Here is an 18,617-nt window from a genome sequence, read left to right as displayed (position 1 = left end):
GCGTCCCCTGCGAGCAGGCGAAGATTACCCCTCGCACACGAGCCCCTGCTCAGTATTTTCGCATGCCTCGAGCCCGCTTTCAGCACCTGCACTTCGACCGCGTCGGTCAGCCTATCCCGTGTCAAGGCCAGCGTTACCCTCTCACACTGGTTGACTGCTACACTCGGTGGCCAGAAGCGGTACACTGGCCCGACACAACCGCCAATGCCGTCACTTACGTTGCCAACTGGATTACACAGTTTTCCTGCCGTGCACGCATCAATACCGACCAGGGCCGCCAATTCCAGATCACCCTTTCCACGAAGCTCATGTGTCTCATCGGTGTCCACCACCTTCACACCACACCCTACCACTGCGCTCCGAACTGCTTCATCCAGCGTTTTCGTCGCTATCTAAGATCTGCGCTCATCGCTCGACACTCCGTGACCAGCTGGGTTACCCACTCGGCATCCACTCGGCTTTCAAGTCGGATGTGTTCTGCCCGGTTGCAGAATAGGAGATATGCGATATAGCGCCATCTGTCGAGTGCGCCCTTCCCGACCGCCATGGCTAGGGCAGATCTCTCACGCGCTGTAACGCGGCTAGAGGGAGTTCCGCTAAAAAGGAATCCACCGCCGCTATTTTCGAAGCACGAGTCCTCGGTGGAGTAAGAACATTTCAGCGGAATGTATGAATGACAAGCTGTTCAGAACTCTAGTCTCAGCAGCAGAAATAGTCCTACAGTTTTGCGGTCGATTCCATTTTCAGCGAGATCTTACATGGCGTTTGTCATCGACGTTCGGCATTTGCATTTACTTTGTTTTCTGCAATACTTCTTTTTAGTTTTAGCTGCTATTGTGGTGATAAGAATAAATGAGATAGGTCTTATAAATGGGGAATATTTTGATGCAGCAGTTTTTCATACCATTTGGCGCACTGAGACGAGCAATCTCTTCCTTAATGTTTTGAGATTCTTGGAACCACGCCATGGTTGTAGTGCTGCTGCATTTGGTAGTTGTGATATATCATTAGACGATATAGTACTCGGTTTCCGATTTATATGTTGGAAGGTATTATATGTAGTTCAACTACAAGAAGTGATTTTCCTTTTAACTGTGTGAGGCAATTCACACAGCACACACACACACAGAAATAAGATTTAAATACAAATATTCATCGATGATGTCCTATTCTCGTGTTCGGGCTTACTTATTAGCTCGACTAATTTCTTTTCTTACTTTCCCTTGTGCACGAAAAACTGGAACACAGTAGAGAGCACATGTAGAGCCCGCAAATTATTGTGCACATGCTTATTTGGAGTTCGGATGTACGTCAAGGGAGCGCACTAGGTACATATGCAAAACAATATTCCAATGTATCACACTTGACAATTCACCTGCGGGTATGATATAATTCACCATAAGTTCAGTGATTTTACAAGAGAGTCAAATCAGGAACACTCATATCACATTATAGGTCTGCCTCTCAGGTTCTGCATCAGTGATGCATAAACGAGCGCCAAATGTCCGGTTCTAAAGTGACTGCATACTCGTATTAATTCTGAATGATCGAGAATGATGAAGTAATATGAGAGACTGCATGTTAATTTAGTAGCGCACATTTGTGCGCTGCACGTCTTGCGCTCGTTTGGGGTATCCGGTCGGCTCTTCATCTGGCTCCAGGACTTCCTTACGGACCGAACTGTCGCTGTCTGTATGTCCCAAGGCCAAAGCCCTCAGCATCCTGTTCCATAAGGAGTCCCCTAAGGAAGCATTCTCAGCCCGACACTCTTTAACGTGGTGATGGCCGGCCTACAATCAGTAATTCCTCGTAAAGTGTCGTTTTCCGTGTATGCAGATGACGTCGCCCTTTGTACAGTAGGAAAATCACGCCCAGCCATACAGCGCTGCCTGCAGCTCGCTTTAAATAATATCCATACGTACCTCACGCACCTTGGACTTTCGCCCGAAAAGTATGTCGAGCTCCCTTTCACGCGCAAAGCTATGGCCAATTTTCCTCTTTGGCTTGGTACAAAGAAGCTTGAGCCGGTACGCTTCCACCGCTTCCTTGGCGTGGTAATCGACTCGGACTTGCGCTGGGCTCGACACGTTAAACACCTTGAAACTAAAGTGCGGCGATGGCTCCCCGCAATTCGTCATCTTTCTGGCTCAGGATGGGGCTGTGATCAGCGTTCCCCGCTCGCGGTTCACGCGGCATTGGTGAGGGCGACTGTGCTTTACAGCCTTTCTATTCTGCACAGGATATCAACAACTTCATTAAATACACTTCGGTCCCTGTTTGGTCGAAGCCTTCGTCGATGCCTTGGAGTTCCAAGAATGGCTGAAACACGGCAAGTACTGGCTGAAGCTGGTGAGCTCCCGTTTGAGGTTCTCCGTGAACGTCGGCACTTCCTCCGTTTGCGTGCTCACATTCTCCGCCACCCGCTCCTCAGGAAAATTCGACACCGCCCTGAAAGCGACTTCTATCGAGTAGCGCATAGGACACGTAAGACTCTGAATGGCCTCATAACTAAGGACACTATACCGCCGGAATCACCCTGGTCTCTACCGGTACCGCCCACTTTTGTACGCCTTCCAAACCTTTTGGAAAGAAGAGATCAGGTCCCCCCTCAAGTCCTCCGAGCCCATTTTCATGCTCTGGTAGACAAGAAGTTTTTCTACGTTTACGGCACCATCTACCGATGGCGCATCCCGAAACAATAAGTCCGCCTCAGCATTCGTCATATCATCCGAAGGCGTAGTGCATGGAAGACGCCTATCACATCCAACCTCCTCCACAGCTTCGGAACTCCATGCCATCCTTTTCTTTCTACAACACATCGCTGATTTTACAACGCAGTCTTCACAGACTCCAAATCTGCACTTCAAGCAATTGAAAATTCCGGCATACGAGGCCCTTGCGCACCCCTAGTCACAGATGTGTTAATGGCTTACCACACTATCTACGCGGCAGGCCACAGGCTAGTTCTCCAGTGGGTTCCAGGCCATTGTGGTGTCGTGGGGAACGAGCAGGCCGACAACGCCGCAGAAGCAGCATTCTCGTATCGGAAACAGACCAGTATTGTTCTGCTGAGAGGAGACCGCCGTTCAATTCTGCGACGCCTAGTGACACCCCTGGCTTCCCACCAATGGACAACCGACATTCTTCCCCCCTCTATGTTGAGCAGAGTTGATCCAACGCTCGCTATCCTCATGCCAGGAAACACCTCTCGTCAAGATGCTGCATTAATCCACCAAATGCTCCTCGATGTGGCCTTTACAGCTCAGTGGCGTTACCGCTTGTGACCAGTTGACTCTCTCACCTGCTGCCACTGTGGTGTTCTTGAGGATCTGGAGCATATTCTTCTTCATTGCCCCCACTACCAACCTTCCCGAACCACACTCTCCGAGTCTCTTCGTCAGCTGGACTCTCGCCCCTTCTCCCTATCGAAATTGCTTGGTCCCTGGCCTAATCCAGCCCAGCAACGCTCTGCGCTCAAAGCTCTTCTGACATTTCTGGACATCATCGGACTTCGATCGTTATTGTGAAGGGGCTCATTATTTTATTCCCCACATTCCCACCAGCAATGGGGTAGAGTGTTGCCTGTGGCGACGAACCTCCCCACTCTCCAAAGCCAAAAATAAAGTTGTTGTTGCATATTAATTCTGAATGATTGAGAATGTTAGGCTTTACTCGTTAAGCTTTAGGCTGGTACGATAGTAGCCTCAACTACAGGATACTATTTCAGGCGCTTCCTATGCTCAGTTACAGCGATTAATGAATACGCACCCTTTTGTCCTTTTATTCCTCTCTGCTAGTACAGCTTGGCGCAGCAGTGCGGTGACACCTTCATAATTACTAAATAACATTGTGTTTTGGTCTTCAGAGTTTCGACATACGCAGTCCTTTTCACGACAAAAAGTTGTGGTATTCAGACGATTCTTTACTAAGCAGAACGGAAAGCTTGCAGTGTCGTTCACACTATGCTGCCGGCTGCTGCCTTGCTGCACAACAAACTTTTACTAACGCAGTGGTACATGAGGCACTTAGACATAGACTGACAAAAACAATAGAAGCCCTCTTCAGCTGCCACTATTCAATCAAATATACTCACGGGCAACGCAACCTCTGTACGCGGAACAGAGGAGCCATATGCTTTCCAAGGATCGCCTCAACGAAAATGGCGCGAGTGCATTTTCGCTAACATGCAAGAGAGGACGCTTCATTTCGCATATATCCTATTGGTGTACAGTACAACCCTTCGGTTACCGGCGTACTTTGGGTCTACCACTTCACCCATCCTCACCTCAGCTTGCCGTCTACGGCCTCGCGTTGTGCGCCAACTTCAGCTAGCTCGCTCTGACACCTCCGCGCCAGTCCTCCTCTGCCCCCATCTTCGTCCCTCAAGATCTCCCCCTCTTCGAGGCATGCTTTCCTACGTTGCAACGCCGTACGTCCGCCCCTGGCCCCTCAACTACGATGGCCCCTACAAGGTCGAGACGCGCGCCATCAAGATCGTTGGCCTCGACGTCGCCTGTCACAAGCGCCTCATCCAGGGGCGCGAAGCTGTAGTAGAAATATATTGTAGCTGAAAACTCATGTGACCTCCGGAGCTGGACCAATGACTGAGGACTAGCCACCCTATTTTTTTTTTCTTTTTTGATTATGTCACGAATGACGTAAATGACGTGTTATCCGTTTCTCTCTCACTACTCCCCTCCTCTCTGCTCTGCTTCCCGTCCTCTTTTGTTGTTCCTTGTTTTTCTTCCATTCACTGTTTTTTGGTTCGCTTTTGTCGGAATGCAGTGGGAGTTACAGGAATACGACTGAGCCTTCGTTGTTTTTGTCACATGAAGTATTTTATTGTGCGACATGCGGTTATACAAAGCAAGACGTATACAGCATGACTTGCTGTAACGAAAACAACATGACACTAATATTGCTCCGGAATTTGCTTGAAGAAGCCTGATAATGTCGGACTGTCTCTTGCAAGGACTGCTACTGGGGGCTGGAGCTCAGTGGCTGCAAGATGAAAATTAGTATCAGATATACCTATATATATATATATTTCTTTCAACTTTATATATATACATACACTTTATAACTTTATATATATACTATATACAACTTTCACCACCATAGCTCACTGATCTATATATATATATATATATATATATCTTGAAAAGTTGGAGTTGGATCGGACGGCTACGTAATTATAGTTGAAATAAATGGGAGACAGAAGACGAAAGTAGGGGAAGTAACAAAAAAAAGAGGTTTATTAGCTCTTTTACTCAGCTAGCTCACCATTTAGCTCTTTTGTCCCGAAGAAGGCGGAGCTTCCGCCGTAACGTAGACATCCTCCCTAACTTTTATGATTTTTAAGTTTTAATAAACCTCTTTTTTTGTTACTTCCCCTACTTTCGTCTTCTGTCTCCCATTTATTTATATATATATATATATATATATATATATATATATATAGATAAGTGAGCTATGCTGGTGAAAGTTGCAATTTAAATAGAAAGGATAAAGGTGCTGTTGAACGCTAAAAATAAGAACGGTGGTTGGGTTGTGAGAAGCTCGTAGCCATGGGGTGTGATGAGCGACCTTAGTACAAAAAATACCTTTTATTGCGCTCCTTCACAATGATATATTCATGCCGAATAGCCTGACGCTTTGGCGCTACGTACAGAACAGCTACTAAGTCAACGTCGGACGAAACTTGTCGAGCGAAATCACCGAGATTCAGACTTACACTAGCGTCATACCTTTATATGGTACGACGTGAGCGGGTGTTTAATCATAACATTTAGATGATATTGTTTCACGAACAGAAATATAGTCTACCATCGTATCTGCAAAGCTACGCTGCATGTCTCGGTCAGAGCGTATTCCGGTCCCGATTTACTGACTGTTAAGCAACTTATTCACAATACACGAAGTGAATGCGGTCTTGTAAGGCAACAAGCAATGACAAATGACTTACCTGTCGGCAGTCGTTGACCGGATATCGGGTACGAGGCGTTCGGACTTTCGAATCGTTTCTACACCAAGAAGCAGAGCAGAAATGTTGCGTAGTCATCTTCCCTGGCAGCTGTGACTGTTTAAGGGCACTCACATGACACAGCTTGCGTTTTTAAACAGGAAAAATCACAACTCATACTCCAACACAACCGCTACACAGCACGAGCCGTCTGAAACGGACGCCGGCGACTCCGTGGACACCGGTTCCAACCGGCACAGCCGCCGCGCTGTCGCCTGTTTGAGCGCTCGTGAACAAATTTGAAAGCGGCCAATTATCGCTCAGAAAACGAATTCATCCTCATGGGAACCAATCAGTAATCACTAGCCACCGGATGTCTCCATGACGTTCAATTTATGACGTTTTCTGACGTCCGATGACGCGAAACGCATGAAGCGCCTCACTTTATCCCGCAAAGGAACTGACGAGTTTCGGGCCGTTGCCTCATCTCCCTAGAGCACGTGAAGCCAGCATCCTTTGAGTGCGACGTCCCCTCCCTGTCAGCCCGCGCGGCCCTGGCCATCGACACCCCCTGCCTCGGTCGCCGTAGCAGGACGAAGGTCTTCTGCGCCAAGCCACTTCAGCAAGTCCGGCACCATCACCGGCACCATCACTGTGGCCATCAGCCTTTTACCAAGTGCCGTGCCAATAAATGCACAGTGCACGGACCGCCTGGACAGTCCCCTGGATCTTCTAAGAGCCAGACTTCTCTTCTGTCCTGGTCTTGTGAAGGGGATCATTATTTTATTCCCCACATCCCCACCAGCAATGGGGTAGAGTATCGCCTCTGGTGATGAACCTCCCCACTCTTCCCCTGAAAATAAAGTTGTTGTGCTGTCCTGGTCGCTCACTGACACAGGCTGTGTTCGCGGTAAAATCCTGAACCCTCGGTATGGGGTGTCGATCAGTCTTCGTGCTGATGAACGCTCTGTGGTCGCCACACGGCCTCCAATCAGCAGTCCTTGGCAGGGGCAGGCATCTACTTTTCATCTCCGGGTGAACAAATCATAAATCCTTTCCCTCTGCTGCCGTCCTAAAGCAGCTTCTTCCTGCGCAAAAGGCGTCTTTTCGACGCCCCTTAAGGCGTGCTCAGGGGCGGGTTGCTCACGGCACCCGCGCGTCGTCTTTGCTCTCCGTTGTCATGCCAACGGCGCGGTCACGTGGAGCCATTCGTCTCTTCCGCTAAGAGGCAGCTTGCTCGCCACTCTGCCATGGTCATGTCGTGACTAATTTGTGGTCGCGAGGAGACGCAGCGCGTGAGACGCAAGAATTTGAGTCTTAGGTCGTCAGCGTCGTCACATCGAGGAAATATGGCGGAACTCTACGCCTTTCTTGCTGACGAAGGGGTCAGCGACAGCGAATCTTCGCGATATTTTCGTGAACACCGCGATGCCTTCGACAGCAGTGTGACAGAACAGGAGTTCATCGGCCATTTTCGGTTATCCAAGGCTGCTGCCCGGGATGTGTGCGACGCCGTTGCTGATGACTTACGCCGATGTGAGTTTTTTTGTGTGTGTTTTAATGTAGGACGCGTTTCACCAACGTCGGCTACAATACTACCCGAGAGCAGTGCACGGTTTCATTAACGGATTTCATAGACAGTGAGGCTCTTTTGAAACGAATTGACAAGGACGCAAGGTGAATTCCAGTAACTTTAGTCAGTGTTGACGGAAAGGAGTCCAATCGTAACACGGAGTCTTTAAGCAAGTCGTAACAGGTCCTAAACATCAAGTTATCCTTCAGTTCTGCATCATGAATGCTAGTATTCGCGAAGATTCCAGGAATATGCCGTCAGCTGATATTACAGTGCGGACCACAGAACGACTAAGTCTGAGTGAACCTAATCTCTGTTTGAATGTGGCTAAACTGACGTTGGTGAAACTGGGCCTGTGCAGTGAAAACCTACAGCACTGAGATAAATGTAAGGGAATTATAACTTCGGAGCATTCATGAGGTTTGGTTGTATGTCAGCTATCGCAATAAAGCGGTAAAAATCTGCACTTCATTAGCGTTATTTCCCTGATGTTCTGGTTCCAGTTGACAGGAATAAGAAAACAATAAAACAACAGCCTACATTCGCGTAACAGCAGGTTTTGCTTTGATCATTGCGTTGTGATTCCAAGAGGAAGTGCTTGAAAAGCTGATAGATTAGTAATTATGAACAGCCAAGTTTTTGGGGTCATTCTGAAATAAGTCTCCACTTATAGCCCAGCAGTGGCGCAGCACAACTCTGTCGGTGGAGCAGAGGGTCCTGATGGCGCTCAGATTCTATGCAACAGGAGCATTCCTGGATAACATCGCCAGTGATGAATTCATCGCCACTATAAAGCGCCCGGTCTCCGAGGCTATCCATGCTGTCAGCCTAGCCATAATAAAAAAATTTGGGACCGAGATATCTGAAGTTCCCGGCATCCACAGAAGAGAAGCCGGATGCCTTGGTAAATTTAAATGACAGTCCTTTTACATTGGTGCTCATATGATGTTTCTTAAATAAATGACAGGTGCTGTTCTTATCATGCAGGTGTAATTGACGGTACTGCAATAGCCATCATCGCCCCGAGTCGCAGTGACCCCCGCTTTGTTGACGGGAATTATTATTCCCACAAGGGATACCATGCCCTCAACGTGCTAGGGGTGAGAGTGTGATTCTGAATTAGAGTTGCTATGACAGTGACAACGCGCTGAGCTTTTATTCAAATTTGGCTGCCTAAATTATGTTATTTGCAGATCTGTGATGCCAATCGCAGATTTCTCCACATTGACGCCACGTACCCAGGGGGCTGCCACGACTCCTCGGTGTGGAGCATGTGCGAAGTCCGTCTGCGAGCACCGACGACATTTGCTGAAGGCGAGTGGCTGTTAGGTATGTGGAACATTTGTCTCAACTGCTTCAGTAATGGTCCTCAGAATTGCACTTATAGTAAGCAGAAGAATATTATAGAAGTGGGGGACAGGGGGGTTAGTATGCATCCTGGGCCGACATCGGGGGGACTGTGTCTTCGGGAAATCCCAAGGAAAGCTTCAGGCATCACAGCCTGTGGTAGGATTCAAACCTCCCAGTCTTCAGCACAACCTCCGTTATTACCAATGAACGGGAGGCCTTAACCTTCTCGGCCATACCGCTGGTTTTACTAGAAGTAGAGGCCAATATGGAAACATATATGCAGCTTGGTTTTGAATTTTTTAGTAGAGTAGCATGCTTTGTGTACACGTCAACATAAAAGTATTTCATGCTGTTGTTGTATACATCATTGCATGCAGCAGATGTATTAACTGCAGAATTAGACGACTTCGGAATTTGTATGTCCACAGAGAAAATAGGCACACCTTCCATGGGAAGGTGCAGGTCAGGTTTATTTTATAGAAACTACATAAATATTAAATATTTTTCAGAACAGTTTGTCTACTGATGTCATGAGCTCACAAGTGTAACATCCATCAAACAATTTCAGTAACTATAGCTTCCTCTCTTCTGTGCAGGAGATTTGGGGTACCCTCTTGAACCGTGGCTCTTGACTCCTGTTCGTTCTCCTGCAACACAGAAGGACCAGGCATACAACAAAGCCCACTGCAAGACCCGGGTTCGAATTGAACAGTGTTTTGGAGTTTTAAAGATGCGCTTCCGCTCTCTGCATCGCTACAGGACCTTGCACTTTGCACCTGACAGGGCATGCAATATTATCACTGCATGTGCAGTTTTGCATAATATGTGCATTGACTACAATTTGCAAGATCCTGAACACGAAGATGAAGGCTCCGATCCCGATCCTCCTGCTGCTCCCGAGGATGAATGGGATGATGTAGAGAGCAGTGCATCACTGACTGCTCAGGCAGTGCACCGCAGGCAACAAGTTATTAACAGATATTTTTAAATGTGTATGGCATAAAAGTACAGGGACCACATAATTTCTAATTCGTACATTCTAATTTAAAGGACTTTGTGACATTTTATTTAGGATTGATTTCCACCAAAGCCATGGTGCAACCAAGGTGTCTACCAAATTGCAGCCTTCAAATTGCCTGACATTTTCACGTTTTCACTTCCCCTTTCAAGGAAAATCCTGACCAAAACAAAAGGGAACTTATCCCGCTTTTACTATTCTTGCTGCAATGACATCTACACACCAGTATGTACCTGCCAAGGAAAATTTATTGGCACGCTACAGGAGGGTAAGGAACGGGAAATGCATGTGCGTCAATGGGACAGACAATCAAATCAGGCCCCTTTTCTCGGTTTGAGCTTTTTCGACTTATCCCCTTATTGCATACAGAGGTTCAATTTCGCTTGGCTTCAACTGATTTTTGCCAATTTTCCTGAGTTTCCCAGTCACATGAAAATTCCCTGACAAGTCCTGCGTTTCCAGGTTGGTAGACACCTTCAAAACACCACAAAAGCGGATGTCAGAAATTGAGAGTATGCTGGGATTCAGATGTTCCTCAGTTTGACCATGTCATTCCATTATGTGTATTTGTTGTCATTGTGTCTTCTTTTCACAGGTGCTGTAACGTATTGCACTCACTATTCTGTTTACTATTAATTCTTTTTGGTCACTGTGAATGTTATTTCTCTTACTGATTTTGTGTTTTTCACGTGAACAAGAAATGTGCAAAGTTATGTAACTGTGTTATGTTTACAATTTAAATATATGTTTTCCATGTACTCCAAAACTTCATATTTTGCAAAATATTTTCATTGGCTCTTGTCATTCCAAATGAAAAATATATTTCACATGAAAACAGTGTCTCTTGCAATATTTCCGACCAGTACATCACGGGGAGACTTGAGTATTAAACTGCAGTGAAGATGCATAAGTAGTAATACAAAGAATGACCCACCTTAGATATTATTGTTGGCATTCCTTTCATTTTCAATCTTGTACCTAAAGTACTCTGTCACGGCTTGAGCCATTGGAGTGGTCATCTGCACACAAGCGAAAGCAAACAATCGAACAGCCCTTCCCCATGTAATCTTTCTGTGTATATGTATGTGTTTTGGATGATGAGTTTGTGATGACCATGAAGCTTCACAGGTATGGAATTTAAAAAAGTGCATTTACTGTCGTTTGGGTTTATGTGTAAACTTTCACTTTTGATTATTCAATTGAAGTAAATATGTTCACTTAATGCAGAGCTGATACTAATTGATTTCACCAACACTGCGCCTGTGCTGTGTCAACTGTATCTGGCCACTTCCTTACCTCCCGGAGCTGCCTTATTTCCGCAACAATCCGCTCCTGCACCTCCAGAATGCGATTTGCTATTGGTGCGGGGGAATCGCCGCCTCCTCCTTCGGCATGACCCTAGTCTACCACGCTGTGTGCCTGATGCATCTGGCACTGCTGCTGTGGTAGCCTCAGTTTCCTGCTGGGGTGCAGCTGCAGATGTGCTTGCTACTACTGCATCGGTGTAGTGAAGCACCTGTGACAGTTTGCTCTTTAAGTTATATGGATAGGCAAAGAAGTTACACAATTCCTCACCGTAGGGCCTGTTGCTACTGGGACACTGCCATTGTTTCTTTCGGTCTCTGGTTGGTCAGCTTGTTCTGACACTGGCTGTGTACGTAAACGTAACGAATTCGTTGGAAGGCTAGCTTTATCTAGTGTAACTTTTTCTTACCACTTGTGGCACTTGCGTAACGTTCCCCGCCATACTTAGTCGTGCAGCTCTTGCTGCGCCCGATACGGTGTCCCAGCCTACAAGGGCCATGACACGGGCGTCGAAACCACGCAAGGACCCTGCGATATCGACGACGCGTGTTGTTGTCTCCTCGCCGGGCTCTGTGCCGGGGTTTACAATAGCGCCGCCGCCGCCACACCACAAATGCCAATTATGTTGGAGCGCACCGTTTTTCGTACACGGTATCTCCACTGCTTCCATAGTCCCTGCCACCCAACTGCGTCTTTCACCAGTCCCCCTAGAGAGTTTAGGGCTACAGCGATCTCTTCCCATTTTTTCTTCCTATCGTTCTTCGTTTCACCGGGCATCAAACTTCTATTGTTACATAGCTCCGGATTCTGCTCCATAAACGCGAGCAGCTGCAGCTTCTGCGCTTCAGACATTGACATGTCTGTAAATTGAAGGCCGATTCTTTACTACCTCCGACTGCAACAACGTAGCCGCTTCCAGAAAGGTGAGGATAAATGCTGCAAGTTTTTCAACAGGAAACACTATAGGAATAAAACTTAAAACAGGCAGCGCAATGTATATAAAAAGAGCAAAAGATCCGAGCGCACGTCAGTCGATAGCAGACGACAGTGTTAAATTTGAAAAACGCGCGCCTCCCGAATGACGGTGTCTGTGCTAACAACGATTATTTCAATTTTACGATGAGGCTTGTAGCTGGTACTCGCTACAAGTTTATGCTAGTCTAGGAAAAAGACAGAGTAATACATCATAAACAGCTCCTTTTATTACGTGACTGTATAAAATGCAGTGATGGCCAGTGGTTAACTACATGTAGTTAAAGTACAAGTTAAACTACCTGATTGTAGTTAAAAAGTAGTTATCAACTACTTGCAGAAATGTAGTGGCAACTACTAGTTAAACTACTATTTTAAGTAGTTCACTACAGTAGTTAGGTTACTGAAGGCACCAACTACTTCCGATTTTGACGCAAGCTTTACGGCTCGACTGTGCTTCCGACTTTTACTTTGAACTACTTGTATGATGAGAACGGAGGTGCAGAGCAATTGTGTCGTGCATGTGTACTAAATCTCCCCTTTTAAAGGGACTATCGCATCCGCGAACGTATGTATGATACCGATAGGATAATGTTCGTCACAATTTCAGAGTCAACTTTGCCAAATTTCTCTTCCAAAAACAGCTTAAATATTAAGTAATCGAGTTTTAAAGGTTCGCATTCCATCTGCAGCCAAAACGATGATGACGTAAGCCAGGCAGACGAATAGGAGCGCAGCGCAGGCGATTGCCTCCGAGATCGTCTGCTTGGCGTTCGCATCGCACTATACTAAGGGAAAAGTCCTCGGTAAATACGCTGGCTTTCGCTTACCAGTGTGAATGCAGACGTAACCATGATACGTGAAACAAGGCGTTACGCTCCGGACTGTACGAACACCTTCGACACTAACCAGAAACAACGTTCCGCGAGCCGGTAACAGAGAAGACGCCGTTCCTAGCATTCCGCCTCGCTCGCCCGCCCGGCCGCCTGTCTGTCGGTTGCCAAAGCTACCAAGGTCCCTCCGGCCGCTCCGTGATTGGTATTCTCTATGTCATAGGGCGCGCAGTGATTGGCCTCGTCCGTGTGACGTTTCCGGAGAGGGAACCCCGGAATGCGTCGTCTGCTCTTGCGAAGTTTTATATCAAACTACACAGGAACAACGCTGCCAATTCGCGTCGTGTTTTCGGCGTTATTATCAGTGATGAACGCAGAGTAAAACGGCGCTACAGTTTCGGAATCGATGAGATGGATGCGATAGTCCCTTTAATGCTTGTCTAGTGAAGCCTGTGAAATAATTCTGCAACTTAGTTTATTGTGTAGGCACAGAAAGAATCCCGCCGCAAGCTTTGTATTTAACGATCGTAGCAATGGCTTGAGCCAAAGTTTATCATTGGTTGTGATTCATATTTAGGTGTCCAAGAACACTACGAGGGATTGGTGTTGACGGACAACGTTAAGCAGTTATAGATGTAGTTAAACTACATTGCAGTAGTTAAAGAAGTAGTTTTAACTGCTCCCCTGAAAAGTAGTTGAACTACTAGTTAAACTACTCAGTGGCAAAGTAGTTAGTAGTTATAGTTGAACTACTGTAGAAGTAGTTAGTGGCCATCACTGATAAAATGTGCCTTTCCACAAGGTGTCCTGCGGCGTCCGCTGCCGAGAGTAGCGTCTCTTAGTCTCGGTGCGAGGAGAACGAAGACGACCACGCGCAATCACACTTGTTGCTTGCGCTGCACGGTCTTTCATCTCCCGGAAGAGACGGTGAGACGATGACCAAAGACGACACGAAAGACGATGCGGTAGAAACGTGAACAACGCGCCCCAGGAGGCGTGGCCAATTGCCCCCTACCTTCCCGTAGACGCTGGAACTGCTTCTTGGGAACCTTGTCTAATGGAGTGTTCCAATTACTTTGAAAGGGGACGAGCGATACACATGTCGATCATGTGCTTGAATTCGGCATGGGCTGTTTTGTGTTTTTCAGGACGAAGACAGAGACACCCGGAATGAACCGGCAGTCTGCTTGTCTGGGTGTGATGGACGTCATGACCAACTGAATTGGTTGGATCAGAGGGCTGCGTCAAAGCCGGAAATTCGGCGAGTACGACAGCGAAAGGCAACTGAAGCGAAGAAATGGCTGTACCGAGAAGCGGTTGATTATATGCTGAGCGGAGTCCGAATGTGCGTTGTATCATTGTCGCAGTACACTGGAATTGAGAGGCCATTAGCAGCTGCGAGATGCTCTCCAGGTGTTTATCAGGGAACGAGGTCGCATGTTCCAATCAAGTCCGGATGACCAGTTGCGAAGGATCGCTTCAGAAGGACTAGACTGAAACTCGATGCTGAAAACGTAAAACTCGACAAAACTCGACTGCTTTATTTCATGCGCCACTGGGCCACTAGTTGCGGGGAGGCGATCAAAGCCGCTAGCCTCGTCTTCGGCCGCACCACAACATAAACTGTTCTTGTTGAAGCAAAAGAGCGGAGTTCGACCAAAGGAGAAATGGGTCATATAGCATACGTCCGGCGAGGCAAGTGTGAGTCATGAGATGAATTAGGAAAAAAATTAACGGTTAGTTTGAAACAGCGAAAAGCTGGTTCACGGATTTCAGCATGGTGATTGTCTTCGCTAAGCCCTGCAGAAGGGCTGGTTCTCTGAGTAACGTTGCAGTCTCTGTGAATGGCTGAAGTACAGAGATGTAGTCATGGGAAGGCATGATGTATTTCTACCTTTAAAATTCCTACTATTTATAGTAGGAACTCCCTTCCTACATCTCTGCCGGTTCGCTGGATTTCTACCCATCTACTATTTATAGTAGTGCGGTAACATAATAAGATAAGAAAGAACAGATAATATCATCTCACCCCGAAAAGACGAAGACGATGTCTGATGAAATAAATTGACTTCTTGTACGTGTGAAGTTGTAGAGGGAATGAAGGCTTTTCTGAGCGTTCACTTCACCATCCTCCACTACCAGAGCATCCTTTGTAAACGGGACGAACTGTAAATGCAGATCATCAAAAGCAGGTTTTCACAGGCTTCAATTTTATACTGCTAAATAAACAAGAATCATTTCAAAATAACCATTCAGGAATATTGGGTGCCATATGCAGACCATTTTACAGCAAACCGTGATGGAGCGTCATCTCTTGATGAATTTCTTACGGACATTTTTTCAAGAACATTAGTCGATGTTAAGAACCCACCAAAGTAAAATATGTGTGCTACTACGTTTAAAAATGCAACCTGTTGACGGGTCGAAAATGCGTGTCATATTTGTTGACCTTATGTCACTACTGGGCCCAATTATTTAATTCTGGTACTGACTTTTGTGAGCGAATAAGTGCACTTAGGCACTAGAAGCTCTCATCTCCTTCAAGGCGGTTCCGTTATGATTGTACTTGCACTTATTACAGCGTTCCCGCCACTGATGAGATCACCAATGGTAGACACTTTGTGGAATAGGCCTCATTTGTCTCATCGCATCCCTCGCGATCTCGGGCTTGTCGTTGCAGTGTATCGCGGTTTGAATCTATGGAGCTTCAAAACGGTAAATTTCCATTATTTTCTTCGGTTGCGGGAGGAATAGGTCACGTGGAGCAAGGTGAACGGGTAGGAAGGCTGTGGGATCAATGGGATGGTGTGTTTCACCAGAAATTGATTTGTAGTGAGAGTCGTCTCAGCTGGGCCATTGTAATGATACAGGATACAGTTGCAGGAGCACCACTTTTCAGGACGATGTCTACAAAGCACTGCGGAGGCGTTGCTGGAGTCTTCCGTAGAATTCGGTATTGACCTTACGTTCTCTATAAAGGCGTAGTCATGGCGCAATACAACTTCTCTTTTTTTATCGTGTCGTTTCACTGATTTCGCTTTCCCAGCTTTGTAATAGAATAAACGGTGAAAAACTCAGAGTTATGGGAAAATAATACATTCCAAACACGAACTCGGAACATGCTGAACAACAACCCAAGAAAACCCCGAAACTCAAGCATAAGTAGGCATTAAAAAAACGTTGAAACATTTGATAAAGCCGCACATACATTTGATAAAGCGAACATTTGATAAACATTTGATAAAGCGCTGCGGCTTATACCGCAAGCGTATCTACCACAATGGTGCAAGGATTCTTACCTGACCGTGAAACATAACGAATTCGAACTTGATTCTAGGATTCTGCATCTGTTGAAATTGGAGGTTGATCTGAAAGTTGAAATTAATTTGATAAGTAAATGTACTTCCTTTAGAATAGATAGATAACAAGTCAGTGAAGACTGTCGAGTGTGTCAAAATTGCGTGTTCCCTGGGTTTTGCGGCAGACTTTCTAGGTGGATCTTGGCGCAGTTCACCCTGAAGTCGGAACAGGACGCTTAATGACCCCCATCTCCCACTCCTTCCTTCTGTCCTCTTTCCAGCTATCCACGTATGTATGCCCCCTTACATACAGTTGCTTAGCGGCGCTTACACGGAATTAACAAAAAATATCTGCAAGAAGACATCTGGCTGACAAGCGCAGCACAGCGTCAAAGCCATCAGTGCGTTGCAGGTTGTAAATATCCTCTCGGCTAAACATGTACAGGACCACAGTGAAAGTGCGCACTGTAATACGTCGACAAGTAATAGCCTTCATGGCTTCGTTGCTTATCTGTGATACGTGGCGAAACGGACTTGCGTTCTGGTAGGGAGACAGCTCAGAGGCGAATTTTACGATGGCCCGAAATATTTAATATGCGACAACAACGTGGTAATATCTGCTGACAAATAAATAAATAAATAAATAAATAAATAAATGTAGAATGGGGAGAAGGCCAGATTAAAGATACAAAATTTCACTGAGTGGTTCTCGCCGTTATGCATGGTCGAAATTCAGAATGTACTGGATTCATATTTTCTTTGACGAGGCGCCAAGAGCTTCATGCAAGGCGCCCAAAAAAGCCAAAACCACGATAAACCGCAACCTCTAGGAGCCCCAGGAAACTTAGTATGCTGAAAACAAACCATTAGCACATCGACATTCCGTTCGTTTCTTTTTTCTTTTTTCTTTCAAAATACGATTTTAAAACATTGTGGACCCGTTAAAACTCTGCTACATGGTTGGGAAATGGAATCAGTGGACGAAACAGCTTTAAAACACATGACAAAGAAGGAACACTGTGAACACAAGCGCCGTGTTCTGGGACTGTTTCATCCACTGGATTCATGCTTCAGCTACCCCAATTGTCTGTTGTCTTAATTGTCCTAGGTGTAAGAGAAACACAGCGGAAAGGCTTGCTGAAGAAAGCATCACGCCTAAACCGTTTCGAGAACCGTGAACAGCTTCAGGTTTATTTCGCTTCAGTTCCGGTTCAGTGAAATGTAACCGCTTTTAGCGGTTTTTATTTCTGGTTCACCTCCGGTTCCGATCTCTAATACAAAGTGGCAACGAAGACACCGCATTGCACAGACAACTTTCTCTGTCTTCTCTGAGGCATGTGCGACTGCAGCTTTCCCTGGACTCGGTCGGCCACGATAGCTCATTTGGTACAGTTGCTGGCCTGCTCAGCTGAAAATTGCAGATTCGGTCCCAGCAAAGGACTGAAGCAATGGGACGAAGGATAGTGTTGCTTCTAGCTCAGTGTGCGAGAGATTTTCAGCGCTCGTTGATGGCACAGTCGCCTCAAGATATGTGTGCAAAAATATAATATTAAAGAAAGTGTAAAGTGATATATAACCATAATGTTACAAGACATCACGTGGAGCTTGGCTGTGTGACCCCGCAGACACAAGTCATTACTTCTCAGTTCATCATACTTTCCTCATTGATTAATTCTGAACATTTCTAGAAACTGAATGGTGGCGTCCCTCAACGTTCGCCAAGGACAAAGTTGGAGTCTGCTCCGGATTAGCGGACATATATGACGTGATATTCAAGCACAACGTAATGCATTTGAGACAGGTTACCAATAGGAGATATGCGAAATGAAGCGCCCTCTCTTGCCCGTTAGCGAAAACGCACTCGCGCCATATTCGTTGAGGCGATGCTTGGAAAGCATGGCTCCGCTGTTCCGTGTACACAGGTTGCGTTGCCTTGCAGTAAGTTTGATTGAATAGTGGCAGCTGAAGAGGGCTTCTGTTGTTTTTGTCATTCTATGTGTAAGCGCCTCATGTACCACTGCGTTAGTAAAAGTTTGTTGTGCAGCAAGGCAGCAGCCGGCAGCATAGTGTGAACGACACTGCAAGCTTTCCGTTCTGCTTAGTAAAGAATCGTCTGAATACCACAGTTTTTGTCGTGAAAAGGACTGCGTATGTCGAAACTCTGAAGACCAAAACACAATGTTATTTAGTTATGATGAAGGTGTCACCGCACTGCTGCGCCAAGCTATACTAGCAGAGAGGAATAAAAGGACAAAAGGGTTCGTATTCATGAATCGTTGTAACTGACCACTAGGAATCGCCTGAA

The 18,617-nt window shown here is 46.3% G+C and overlaps 1 protein-coding gene across 4 annotated transcripts in view; it reads right to left on the bottom strand.

The window, feature by feature from the left end:
* LOC135369886 (uncharacterized) overlaps positions 1-18,617 on the bottom strand; it is a 127,215-nt gene that overhangs the window by 73,015 nt on the left and 35,583 nt on the right. For all 4 annotated transcript variants that reach the window (XM_064603474.1, XM_064603466.1, XM_064603482.1 and 1 more), the window contains exons 3-4: positions 16,313-16,381; positions 15,043-15,179 (exon numbers count right to left, since the gene is read on the bottom strand). In XM_064603474.1, the coding sequence (XP_064459544.1) occupies positions 15,043-15,179; positions 16,313-16,381 (206 nt within the window). The remainder of the gene's footprint in view (positions 1-15,042; positions 15,180-16,312; positions 16,382-18,617) is intronic.

This window comes from Ornithodoros turicata, chromosome 1 (assembly GCF_037126465.1).
Source record: "Ornithodoros turicata isolate Travis chromosome 1, ASM3712646v1, whole genome shotgun sequence".
Lineage (NCBI taxonomy): Eukaryota > Metazoa > Arthropoda > Arachnida > Ixodida > Argasidae > Ornithodoros > Ornithodoros turicata.
The sequence above is the reverse complement of the archived record's forward strand: the minus strand, read 5'-3'. Positions and strand labels throughout refer to the sequence as shown.